At 42.4% G+C, this 14060-nt stretch overlaps 1 protein-coding gene across 3 annotated transcripts in view; it reads right to left on the minus strand.

Moving 5' to 3' along the window:
• tgfbr3 (transforming growth factor, beta receptor III) overlaps positions 1-14060 on the minus strand; it is a 229428-nt gene that overhangs the window by 88634 nt on the left and 126734 nt on the right. For all 3 annotated transcript variants that reach the window (XM_078560778.1, XM_078560776.1, XM_078560777.1), the window contains exon 4: positions 11004-11141. In XM_078560778.1, the coding sequence (XP_078416904.1) occupies positions 11004-11141 (138 nt within the window). The remainder of the gene's footprint in view (positions 1-11003; positions 11142-14060) is intronic.

The raw sequence follows: 14060 nt of genomic DNA on the forward strand, positions 1-14060 counted from the left end.
TCTGCCTGCTCTGCAAATTTCTTATGGATGTTCACTGCCCACATTGCTAATATGCTCACCAAAATAGCATCTGGCAGGATTCACCACTCAAATGCGTGCTGGCACCACAGATGCCATTTTGGAGCTCAAAGTGCACTTCTAGCACCCAAAAAAGCAGGCTCCAAAGAGCCCAATTTCTCACCCACAGAGTGTCACAAGATTATGTATAATTATATTAGTTTTAAGTAATAGCTGCTACTAAGCTCATACATAATATGTGAAAAGCAGACATTTATTTGTGTGGGTGTTTTGCATAATCAGTTTGCATGTCTGAAACATAATGTGCTTAATATAAATTTTGACTCAGTTAAACAGATCTGTTATTCATTCTAAGACCATACTGAACACATTCCAGCTACTTCCAACTTGTTTGGAGTATCAGTTTATGGGTTCAATAAAGTAGTACTTCTGAGATAAAACTGCAGTCTAAAAAATACTTAAGACTTTATCAGGTAATTTCTATATTATATTTATCTTGTTCTATGGGTCAATTGACATCTGGATCCATTTAAAATACAATCAGAAAGTTCACCTTCTGATTTGCAGATAAATGCTATGCAGCAGAAATAAACAACACTTGTTTTTCAGAAAGTTTTGTCAGCTGGCCAAAAATCTGGTGTGAAGCATCAGGATGCAGTGGTTTAATGGTGTAGACTCAGTTTAATGAAGGCTGATATTTGGCAGCCTAATGCCAATAAAACTAGAGTCTGGCAAATTGAAAAGAACAGGGGAGTATTCTAAAGCTGTGGATAATGAAATTGTCCATGCCATATGCAGAAAGACCTGAACAGCTTGGGCTGATAAGTGGCAAGTGACATTTGGACCACACAAGTCCCAGGCAATGACTATGTCCAACAAGAACCTTTCCTTGACATTCAATGCATTACTACTGCTGAACCCCTCACCATCAATATCCTGGGAGCTGCAATTTACAAGAGACTCAACTGGACTAGCCCCATGAATGCTATGGCAATTAGAGCAGGTCGAAGATTGGGTTGGCTGCACAAGCCTCCTGACTCTTTGACAGCACCTCCCAAACCTGTAACCTCTATCACCTTTTAGGGCAATGGCATCCAACCCACGGATCATCCTAACTTGGACATACATCGCCGTTCCTACATTGTCACAGGGTCACAATCCTGGAACTCGTTACATAACAGCACTGTGGAAATACTTTCACGACTTGGACTGCAGCAATTCAAGAAGAAAGCTCATTACCACCTTCTCAAGGGCAACTAGAAATGGTCAATAAATGCTGTCCTTACTAGCAATGTCAGAGAATGAATTTTGAAAAAGGACAAATGCAAGATTTTTTAAAACGTTAAATAATACAGGACATATACGGCAAAAACAAACCACCACTACTTGCTATGATTTGATTTCTTACTACTTTGGTATTATATCAAGGAGAATCAGTCACAATATCCTTGGGTGCTTAAACAGTGCATGAAATAGCACCACCAAGCAGCTACTGTTGCAGAGCTACAATGGGCAATAATAGATTGAGTGAAAAATCTGACCAGATGCTATAAGTTTTAATGCAATTTTTCCAGGAAAGGGACTGGAAGAGACAACTTAGGGACAGACAACACAGCAATAGAAAAGGCAAAATGATTTGCAAACCAACATATTTTTTATGTGCAAACATCTATAAATCTAAGGTCTCTCATACATGGCAACTGGAGTTTCAATTCAATTAAAAAATAAATCTGGAATTGAATGCTAGTCTTAGTAATGGTGACCATGAAGCTATCATCCGATTGTCATAAGGACATAAGTAATAGGAGCAGCAGACCATTCAGCCCCTCAAGCCTGCTCCACAATTCAATAAGATCATGGCTGATCTGCTTGTGTTTCAAATTCCACATTCCCATCTACTCCTGATAACTTTTGATTCCCTTGCCTAACAAGAATCTATCTACCTCCGCCTTAAAAATATTCAATGACCCTGCCTCCACTAACTTCTGAGGCAAAGTGTTCCAAAGTCGCACAACCATCTGAGAGAAAAAAATTCTCCTCATCTCTGTCCGAAAAAGGCAACCCCTAATTTTGAAACAGTGTCCTCTAGTCCTGGACTCACCCACAAGAGGAAACATCCTTTCCACATTCACCTTGTTAGGACCATTCAGGATCTTAGGGCGGAATTTTCTGCTCCCGTTGGCAGCGGGCGTATTTGGTGGCGAGTGGACAATATGGCAACAAGGCCAAAAATCGGTTTTACGCCATCGTGAAACCAGTTTGCAATTGTCCGCTCCACCCGATAATTGCAGGCCACGATTCCTGCCGCCACATGCCAGGAACCTAATTTCAATGCTTTAACATCTCGTTGTAAGCCCTGCTCGCCGGAGTCATCCCCCCACGCTGGATCATCCAGGCACATCGCCATGATTGCATGCTGACGTGTTTCACAACTGTACACAAGCGACGTGTACCTGGCCAGCTACACTTGGCTTCGGACTTCAAGGTTTATTTGTCTACCTTGCTTCGGGCAGCACCTGTAGTCATCAGCGCCAGGCTTCTCAGGCAGCACTACATCACTTTTAGGGAGGCTCACGGGCAGGACTCTACCTACCAGACCAGCCGTAAGGAGGGGGTGGCATTTCAACGGCTGCAGGGCTAGGGCTTGCTTGAGGAAGAGGGAGAAGTGGCCTCAGGCAAGGGAAGTGTCTGTGGGGTGAGGGCTGTACTGGGGAAAGTGGGTATCCCGATGTGTGTGTATGGGAGCACATACTGATCTGTGTGAGTGGCCTCAAGATGGCAAGTGTTGAGGAGGCAGTCTCCAGAAGAGATGAGGCCAGATGGAATGTGAGGGTGTGTGTGAGAGAGTGTTGATATCCCTTGAGCTGGCAGTGATGAGATGCCTGAGAATGTATGATGACCTTGTGAGTGTGTGAGTTTAGAGTGATGCGATGGTTGCCTTACCCTGGTGGCACGGATATGATCATTCGTCCTCTCTCTGCACTGGATGGCAGGTTCTGTGCAGCACTGGCACTGACCACCACTGCCGCCACCTCCCAAGTTGGAGCGGTGAGATTGCAGGACCTTCTGCGGCCAGAGCGGTGGGTGGAAGACATCACAGCGTGCCTCAAAAAGGCATTCCAGCAACGGGTCACTGAACTCTTCTTGGCTTTCAGGGCCATGTCTTCACTGGAGCAGTCCTGGGCTGCAAGCACTGAGAACTGAGTGCGCGGCTGCAGTTTAGATATGGCACCTGGAGTAAGCAAAGTGTGAGGTAATGGCTTGGCGGGCGATTCAGAGGCTGCCCACCAGTGAGACAGCGTGTTTCCTGTGGTTGCATAATTAATGAAAGTGGAAAATACAGCACAAAAACCACCATTGCAGCTGGCGGGTAAAACGTTGTTTTACACACCTGCTACCGCACTTAGTGTAATTCTGGGACGATTTCGCCCTTATATACTTCAATCAAGTCAACCCTCACTCTTTTAAACTGTAGCGGAAACAAGCCCAGTCTGTCCGACATTCCCTCATAAGACAACCCGTTCATTCCAGGTATCAATCTAGTAAACCTCCTCTGAACAGCCTCCAACGCGTTTACATCCTTCCATAACTTAGCAGAACAAAACTGCACACAGTAATCAAGACATGGTCTCACCAATGCCCTGTATAACTGAAGCATAATATCCTTACTTTTATGTTCAATTCCTCTTGTAATAAAGTATAGCATTCCATTAGCCGTCTTAACTATTTGCTGTACCTGCATACTAACTTTTTGTGACTCATGTATCAGAACACCTAGATCCCTCTGCACCTCAGAATTCTTCAGTCGTTTTCCGTTAAAGTAATACTCTGCTCTTTTATTCTTCCTGCCAAAGTGAACAACTTCACATTTTCCCAAATTAAACTCCATTTGCTAGATCTTTGCCCACTCACTCATCTACGTTCCTCTGCAACCTCCTCATGTCCTCTTCACAATATACTTCCCTACCAATCTTTGTGTCATCTGCAAATTTAGCTACCGTGCCATCGCTCCCCTTATCTAAGTCATTGATGTAAATTGTAAAATGTTGAAGCCCCAGCACAGGCGCCTGTGGGACTCCACTCGTCACATCCTGCCAAACAGAAAAAGACCCATTTATGCATACTTTCTGTTTTCTGCCAGCCAGCCAGCCAATCTTCTATCCAGGCTAATATGCTACCCCTTACACCATGAGCTTTTATTTTCTGCAATAAGCTTTGATGTGGCACCTTATCAAATGCCTTCTGGGAAACCAAGTACAGTACATCTACAGGCTCCCCTTTATCCACAACACAAGTTACTCCTTCAAAATAACTCCAATAAATTAGTTAAACATGATTTCCCCTTCACAAAAACATGCTGAATCTTCCCGATTACCTTGAGTTTCTCTAAGTGCCCAGCCATAACCTCCTTAATGGGCGATTCTAAGAACTTCCACATGACAGACCTCAAGCTAACTGGCCTATTGTTTCCTGTCTCCCTCCCTTCTTGACTAGAAGGGTTATATTTGCTATTTTCCAGTCGGATGGAACTTTTCCAGAATATAGCGAATTTTTCAAAATTAACACCAGCGCATCTACTACCTCATTAGTCACCTCTTTTAAGAGCCATCTGGTTCACGAATGTATTTTAGGGAAAGAAATTGGCAGTCCTTATCTGGTCTGACCTACATGTGACTCCAGGCTCACAGCTACATGGTTGACTCTTAACTGCCCTCTGAAATAGCCTAGGAAGCCACTCAGTTATACCAAACATCTACATAATAATCAAACCAGATAGACCGCAGCAGTTCAAGAAGGCAGCACATCACCACCTTCTCGAGGGCAATTAGGGATGGACAATAAATGCTGCCCTGCCTGCAACGCCTATATTCCATGAAAATTTTTTTTAAAAAAGGGATCAGATAATTGTTTTATTATTTCTACCAATATTCCCCCCATCTCCCTGAAGTTGTTTCCTTCCAAAGATATCAGATAAGCAAGGAGCTAATGGGAAGAAAGATCTTGTAATAGTCTCTATCACAAGGGACAAAGCATTTGAGAAACTAATGGGACTAAAGGCAGACAAGTCGCCAGGACCTGATGGCCTGCATCCAAGGGTTTTAAAGGGAGTGGCTGCAGATATAGTGGAGGCATTGGTCAAAATATTTCAGAACTCACTGGATTATGGGAGGGTCCCAGCGGATTGGAAAACTGCTAATGTGATGACCCTGTTCAAGAAGGGAGGGAGACAAAAAGCAGGAAACTATAGGCCAGTCAGCATAACATCTGTCCTTGGGAAAATGCTAGAGTCCATTATTAAGGAAGTAATAGCAGGACATTTAGAAAAGCTTAATGCCAACTTGGTTTTGTGAAAGGGAAATCATGTTTAACAAGCAGAGTTGATAAAGGGGAACTAGCAGATGTAGTGTATTTGGATTTCCAGAAGGCATTCGATAAGGTGCCACCTAAAAGGTTATCACATAAGGTAAGAGCTTACGGTATTGGGGGTAATGTATTAGCATGGATTGAGGACTGGTTAACACACCAGAAGGCAGAGAGTTGGGATTAATGGGTCTTTTTCAGGTTGGAAAGACGTAACTAGTGGAGTGCCACAAGGATCAATCCAGGGCCTCAATTATTTACTATCTATATTAATGACTTGGAAGAGGGGGCAGAGTGTAATGTATCCAAATTTGCTGACGATACCAAAATAGGACCATAGAACACTACAGCACAGAAAACAGGCCATTCGGCCCTTCTAGTCTGTGCTGAGGCCCTTCTAGTCTGTGCTGAAATATTATTCCGCTAGTCCCATTGACCTGCACCTAGTGTATAACCCTCCAGACCTCTCCCATCCATGTGTCTATCCAATTTATTCTTAAAACTTAAGAGTGAGCCCACAATTACCACATCAGATGGTAGCTCGTTCCACAGTCTCACCACTCTCTGAGTGAAGAAGTTCCCCCTAATGTTCCCCTAAACCTTTCCCCTTTCACCCTAAAGCCATGTCCTCTCGTGTTTATCTCTCCTAATCTAAGTGGAAAGAGCCTACTCACATTTACTCTATCTATACCCCTCATAATTTTGAAAACATAGGTGGGAGGGTGGACATAAGGAATCTGAAAGGGGATATAGACAGGTTGAGTGAGTGGGCAAAAACTTGGCAGATGGAGTTTAGTATAAAGTGAGGGGTCATACATTTTGGTAGGAAAAATCAAAAGGCAGACTATTATTTAAATGGAGAGAGACTCCAAAAAAGTGCAGCACAGAGGGATCTGGGTGTTTGTGTGCATGAAACACAAAAAGTTAGCATGCAGGTGCAGTTAGTAATTAAGAAGGCAAAAGGAATTTTGGTCTGTATTGCTATGGGGTTGGAGTTTAAAAATAGAGAAGTCTTGTTACAACTGTACAAGGTGTTGGCGAGGACGCACCTGGAGTACTGTGTACAGTTTTGGTCCCCGTATTTAAGAAAGGATATACTGGCATTGGAGGCAGTTCAAAAGAGATTCACCAGGCTGATTCCTGGGATGAAGGGGCTAACTTATCAAGAATGTCTAAACAGGTTAGGCCTTTATTCATTAGAGTTTAGAAGAATGAGGGGTGATCTTATTGAAACATACAAAATTCTGAGGGGGCTTGACAGGGTAGATGTTGAGAAGACGTTTCCATTAGTGGGGGATTCTCAAACTAGACATAGTTACAGAATAAGGGGACACTCACATTTAAAACTGAGATGTGAAGGAATTTCTTCTCTCAGAGGGTAGTGAATATCTGGAATTTTCTACCTCAGGGAGCTGAGGAGGCTAGATCACTGAAAGTATTTAAAGAGGAGGTAGATTGATTTTTGAAATATTGGGGAGTTCAGGGCTGAGGAGATGGCACGAAAGAGGAGTTGAGGCCTGGGACAGATCAGCCATGGTCTTATTGAATGGTGCGGTAGGCTTGAGGGGCCGAATGGCCTATTCCTGCTCCTATTCCTTATGTTTTTACATTCTTATGTTCCTTATTCCAGCACACGTCCATGGGTGCTGGTCCCATGACCTCATCCAAGCGACTATCATTCACCTGTAAACTTTGACAGTGAGTTTGGGCAGGCCATTTAACAGAGGAGGACATTACAGGCAAGCCAGATTCAGCCTGAGTATGACACCAGGCAAACTGACGAGAGTAGGCATTTGGATGTTTCCTAAAGCCTCAGCTTTACTGATATTGAATTGCAAGAAGTTTCAACTCATCCAGGATTTTATAATGGGCATGCAGATATATAATGCATCAGCAATTGATAGCATTTGCACAAAACTAGAATTAGGGTGACAGCGTACAGTTGGAAATGGCCTGTACCTGCAGTTAATGTCCTTTGAAGTAATTTTTTTTATTCACTCATGGGATGTGGGCGCCGTTGTCTAGGCCAGTATTTATTGCCCATCCCTAATTGTCCTTGAGAAGGTGGTGGTGAGCTGCCTTCTTGAACTGCTGCAGCCCATGTAGTGTAGGTACACCCACAGTGTTGTTAAGGAGGGAGTTTGAGCCAGCGACAGTGAAGGTATGGCGATATATATTTCAAGTCAGGATGGCGTGTGCCTTGGAGGGGAACTTCCAGGTGGTGAAGTTCCCACGCATCTGCTACCCTTGCCCATGACAGGTGAAAACCCGAGGTGTGCCGTGGATCACATGAGCACGCAAAGTGCATAGTAAAGTACAGGATTGGGAAAGACTATACAGTCTACCTGCCGTGTCACAAAAAGTACTTACACTCATTTGCCAACTCACTCAAATATCTCATCCAATATGATTTCTCTATGCTGCCTGTCTCCCTCAGTAGTCTATTGCACATGTTCTGCATCAAGTAGTTAAATCTAACTGCCTTTTTTCAATTGAGAATCAGATACAGATCAAGGAAGGTGAGAAAGAGAGACTATAAGTCACAAGAGATCTCCTTGGTAAAACAGCAACAACTTGTATTCAAAAACACATTTAATCTAATGAAACAAGGCTTCACAGGAGCAGAATAAACCAAAATATGACTCATTAGGCAATTTTAAGTAAATCCTAGGGCTTGGGTCCCAGGCAGCTGAAGGCACGGCTACCTATGGTGGAGAAAAAGTGGTGTGGGAGAAGAAAGGGAAGTAATTGCAAGTGATTCTCTGGCTATGATTAGATACATAAGGATGGAACCAGGCAGGTGCTGTCCTGTCCCATCCAGCTGGATAACAGTGGTGAGGCTTTGGAGAAGGATGGTGTGGTGAACCATGTCAAAGGCTGCAGACACATTGAGAAGGACAAGGAGGGATAGTTTACCTTTGTCACAATCACATAGGATGTCATTTTAGTATTTGATGAGTGCAGTTTCGGTGCTGTGGTAGAGGTGGAACATGATTGGAAGGATTCAAATATGGAGTTGAGAAAAAAGACCATGGATTTGGGCGGTGATAAATCAAGGTAACATCAACCAGAGGGATCATGGTGGTATGCATTACTTAGATACGGGGTAGGAAGTACTTGAACAGGGATGGTGAGACAGTTAAGCATATTTTACATTGCAATCAAATGTTCAAATTTTTTGAAGAGAAAGGGCAGGTTAGAGTTAAGATAATCATTTACAAGGATAGGAAAGGTCGAGAGTAACAGGAATAACTGCCACCATCAGCCCAAGGACTGAGATAGGCTATGCGTGCAATCCTATAAATATGACGATAAGGATGCCAGCTGCTTCTGCATGCCAAGTAAGCATTTCTCTGGCTGAGAGACTAGTGCTGAAACTGTCTGGAACCTGGCTCCTATTGAGGAGATATACTGAGGAAGGTTCTATTTAGAAATTTTCCATGTTTACCAAAAGGCTCAAAAAGTCTGAAAATGGAGCTTATGACATTGCTCTTCTGGATCTTTTTTGTGTGTTCTCATCAGCTGGTTGTCTGGAAAGTGTAGAGGTGCAATCCTTTAGACTCAGGTGGCCCACTTCTGAGAAAAATAAAGAGGGATTGGAAACCAAAGATCAATATTCTGCACTAGTATAATATGCTTATTATCTGGAAACTTTTTTTTGAGAGTCTTCCATATGCCTAACTGAAAGGGCTAGTCTTCTACATCTTTGATTTCTTGCCAGTCCTTTGGGCATACTGCCTGAACGATTGTGGGTAACATGTCTGCCTTGATTTTTCCTTTCCTAGAAACTTGTCCAGAATATGTTGCAAGTCCTGCCCATTTGTGAAGACAAAACTGCATGAATAGAGGCGTTTCTACCACTGACTTAGCTGAACTACATCCATATCCCAACATAAAAGTATCTTCTTAATACGCTGCAATGAGAGTGTAGAAAACACCTGCCAAGATGGCTTTCAGCCAGTGTCTTTTTTTTATTCATTCACAGGATTCATTTTCTAGCTAGGAAGCATTTACTGCCCATCCCTACTTGCCCTTGAGAAGGTGGCATTGAGTCACCTTCTAACCACAATGCTGTTAGGGAGGGAGTTGCAGGATTTTGATCGAGCAACAGTGAAGGAACAGCGATATAATTCCAAGACAGGATGGTGTGTGGGTTGGAGGGAACTTGCAGGTGACGGTGTTCCCATGCATCAGCTGCCCTTGTCCTTCTAGGTGGTAGAGATCGAGGGTTTGAAAGGTGCTGTCGAAGGAGCCTTGGTGAGTTGCTGCAGTGGATCTTATAGATGATACACACTGCTGCCACTGTGTGTTGGTGGTACAAGAACTCAATTTTGAAGGTGGTAGATGGGGTGCCAATGAAGCGGGCTGCTTTATCCCGGATGGTGTCGAGCTTCTTGAGTGTTGTTGGAGCTGCACTCATCCAAACAAGTGGAGAGTATTCCATCAGATTCCTGACTTGCGCCTTGTCGATGGTGGGCAGACTTGGGGAGTCAGGAGATGAGTTACTCGCCACAGAATTCCCAGCCTTTGACCTGCTCCTGTAGCCACAGTATTTATATGGCTGTTCCAGTCAAGTCAATGGTAACCCCTGGGATGTTGATAGTGGGGTATCAGTGATGGTAATGCCATTGAATGTTAAGGGGAGATGGTTAGATTCTCTCTTGTTGGAGATGGTCATAGAACTTCTTACAATAATAAAATTGCGTATTTGATGCCATATAAAGTATACTTAATGAAGTTGCTAAATTAAGTGAGGATCTGCAAAATTTTGCCTGGACATTCTTTTCTATACAAAGTGAGGCTTTGATTACTAGAAACTCATCTATTTTTGTACTTTTGATACCCGATTTCAACTTCCCAAGCCTCTGAAGAACATCTCGTCAACTTGGCTCAATTGGTAGCATTCTTGTTTCTTGAAGTCATAAGGCTGTAAGTTCCAGTCTCACTTCTGGACTTGAGCACAGAGTCTAGACTTCAACTTAAATGCAATACTGTCTTTGGGCAGACACTAGAGATCTATACAGCACTTTTTACAGAAGAGCAGATCATTTCCATTCTCATGGCCAATATTTTCCCGTCAACCAACACCAGCAAAAACAGATTAATTGGTCATTTATCCCATTACTGTGTGTGGGACATTTCAAAATAGTAGGCAAATTCATCTGAATAACAACAGTGAATACATTGCAAAGTATTTTTATTGCATTGAAGTGTTTATGGCATACGAGATGTGATGAGGTGCTATATAATTAAGGTCTGCATATAATTTTTCATATAATTTGTCTTTAATTAACTTGAGTAATTAACAATTGTGACTCAAACTTATTTCACACAGAAACCCTGCAACTGGAAGATAGAAAAAGGGTTTCATTTACTATTTTGCATTGAATTTAAATCCAGGACCCAAAATGAAAAGATCCCAATGCTCCAAAGGGTATCTTCTCAGGTATAGTGTGTCCCAAAACATCCATACCTCAGAACTCTGTCTCTTCTGAGTTGGTTTACCAATCTGGTTTGAGCATCACAAAATCATGGACTGTTATGTGCAATGATTTTCTGTGCTTGCTTTAAGAGTCCACCTTCATGACAAATGCAGCCACATTTATAGGAATCTTTCAACTTACATGGAACAAACGTTGTACTCCTGGTGCCAGTCTTTCTGCCTTTATGATCCACAGCACAGGTCTGGGAGAATTCAGCACAAAAACCAAAGGCTTTTGATGGACTTCAACAGAGAAAATGGGTCTCAAATTCAGTGTCACCTTTGGGGAAGAAGTGAAAAAAGAAATACCATCACTTTTTTTGCACCAAAAATTGCATGGACTGAATACATTCTTTCATGTAGGCATTTGTTACACAGTTTTATGCTACTTTCATTACTGATGCCATGGTGCACATTTATGGAACCAGAACTACTATATGTCTGCCTTCAGCCTAATTGTTGATTATCTTTGTGAATCATTAATAATTATACACAGCTGGACCCACATTTTTGTTAGATCAATAATGCTTTCAAATGGTATTGTCCACCATAAAAACTAGGAAAAAAAGTAAAAAACATTTAGCTGTAGCATTATATTTTTGAGAAAGTTTTTCTGCTTTCTGTTAAAAGGGTAACAAGATTAAAAGGTTAGGTACAAAGTAGGTACTTAAGTGAAAAGATATTCTTGGTTGAGTTTTTTTAATTAGGAACCAGAATAATGTTGAAAAGGTTTCACAGAATCACAGAATTTTTACAGTGCAGGAGACCATTCAGCCCATTGTGTCTGCGCTGTCTCTTCGAATAAGCAATTCTCCCACCTTCTCCCCATAACCCTGCGCATTGTTCCTTTTCAAATAAAGTCAGTTGATTGCCTTGATTCAATTTGCCTCCACCACACTCTCAGACAGTGCATTCCAGGCCTTAACCACTCACTGTGTGAAAACATTTTTCTTAATGTCACTTTTGATTCTTTAGCAAATTACTTTAAATTGGTGCCCTCTCGTTCTCAATCCTCTTACAAGTGGGAACAGTTTCTATCTAATCTGTCCAGATCCCTCATCATTTTGAATACCTCTATCAAATCTCCTCTCAGCCTTCTTCACTCCAAGGAAAACAGTCCTAACTTCTCCAATCTATCTTCATAACTGAAGTTCCTCATCCCTGGAACCATTCCCGTAAATCTTTTCTGCACTCTCTCCTATGCTTTCATATCCTTCCTGAAGTGCAGTGCCCAGAACTGGACGAACTAGAGTCTTATATGAGTTCAACATAACCTCCTTGCTCTTGTACTCTGTGTCCGTATTAATAAAGCCTAGGATACTGAATGCTATTTTAACCATTATCTCAACCTGTCCTGCCACTTTCAATAACTTATGCATATAGGCTCCCAGGTCCCTCTGCTCCTCCACCCCCTTTAAAGTTGTACCTTTTATTTTATATTGTCTCTCCATGTTCTTCCAACCAAAATGAATCACTTCACATTTCTCCGCATTGAACTTTATCTCCTACCTGTTCGCCAATTCCACCAACTTGTCTATGTCCTTTTTAAGCTCTACACACTGTCCTCCTCACAGTTCACAATACTTCTAAGGTTTGATCATCCACAAACTTTAAAATTGTGCTGTGTACACCAAGGTCTAGGTCATAGTTTGGTAGTACAGAACTTGAGTACTGCTGAAAAAATACATTTTATCGAAGTCTTGCACTCATCAGGACAATTGCAGGAATACAATGTCTGGGGGAGCAACAACTTTATACTGTATGAGATGAGATTGGCTGGCAAATGGACACCAATTGGTGGAGGCATTGCCATGGAGAATGCACTAGTTAATGGTGACTGACAAACATTGTTTGAAATTCAAACCAGGCAGCTTGACTCTGAACGGTCAAGGCACTGCCCTGAGGAATGAACCAGCAAATGGCTATCACTTATTTTGTTCAGCTGGAACAGACGCAATGTGCGTACATGTTTTTTCTGTCTGCAAAGAACAGGGCCCTGTGTATTAATATATGTAGCTTCCAGTACACATAAATGTGCCACACTGCCTACATACCTAGCATCATACTGGTGCTGAAATTCATATACCACATTACTCAATTGTGTGATAAGCAGAATGTCTTATTGGCTTGACAGCAGCATCCTGTTAGTGGCGAATAGTACTTGTGTTGCTACCGCATAGGAGCAGTGTGGAACAGCCAGCTTCACCTGGTGCTCAAATTTTTGAGATACCTTGCACTTCCAGGGTAATCTGAGGTAGAAGGGGCACTATTCAGGGCAGAAAGTGACAGCCTTAGGCCCGTTCATGTGTTTGCGCGATACACAAACATACAAAATAAGGTGCCACATCAAAGGTTATTGTGGAAAATAAAAGCTCATGGTGTAGGCGGTAACGCATTAACGAGGAGCAGAAGTAGGCTGTTTGGCCCCTTGAACCTGCTCCGCCATCCATTAAGATCATGGTTGATCTGTTTATGTTTTGATTTCCATATTTCCATCTATCTACGATAGCCTTTGATTCCCTTGCCTAACAAGAATCCATCTACCTTTGCCTTAAAAAGATTCAATGACCCCGTCACCACTACCTTCGGAGGCAGAGACTTGAGAGAGAAAAAATTTCTCCTCATCTCTGTACTAAAAGGGCAAGTCCTAATTTTAAAGCAGTGCCTCCTAGTTCTGGACTCACCCACAAGGGGAAATATCCCTTCCACATCCAAATTGTCAATACCATTCAGGGTCTTATATACTCCAATCACTCTTTTAAACTCCAGTGGAAACAAGCCCAGTCTGTCTAGCCTTTCCTCATAAGACAGCCCACTCATTCCAGGTATCAATCTAGCACCCTAGGATGAAGTCCACCAGGACCCGGAGAATTGGCAGCCCGCAGCTCCATCAGTTTGCTCAGTACCACTTCCCTAGTGATTTTAATTTCACCAAGTTCCCCTCTCCCTTCTACCTCATGATTTACAGCTACTGCTGGAATGTTTTTGAATCTTCTATAGTGAAGATAGAAGTAAAATATTTATCATTTCATCGACCATTTCCTTATTATCTACTATTAACTGCCCATTGTCACTCTCCAGAGGGCCAGCACTCACTTTACTTACTCTTTTCCTTTTTAAATACCTGTAGAAACTCTTGCTATCCATTTTTACGTTTCTAGCTAGCTTCCTCTCATACTCTAATTCCTTACTTCTGATT

This window comes from Cetorhinus maximus, chromosome 17 (assembly GCF_964194155.1).
Source record: "Cetorhinus maximus chromosome 17, sCetMax3.hap1.1, whole genome shotgun sequence".
NCBI lineage: Eukaryota > Metazoa > Chordata > Chondrichthyes > Lamniformes > Cetorhinidae > Cetorhinus > Cetorhinus maximus.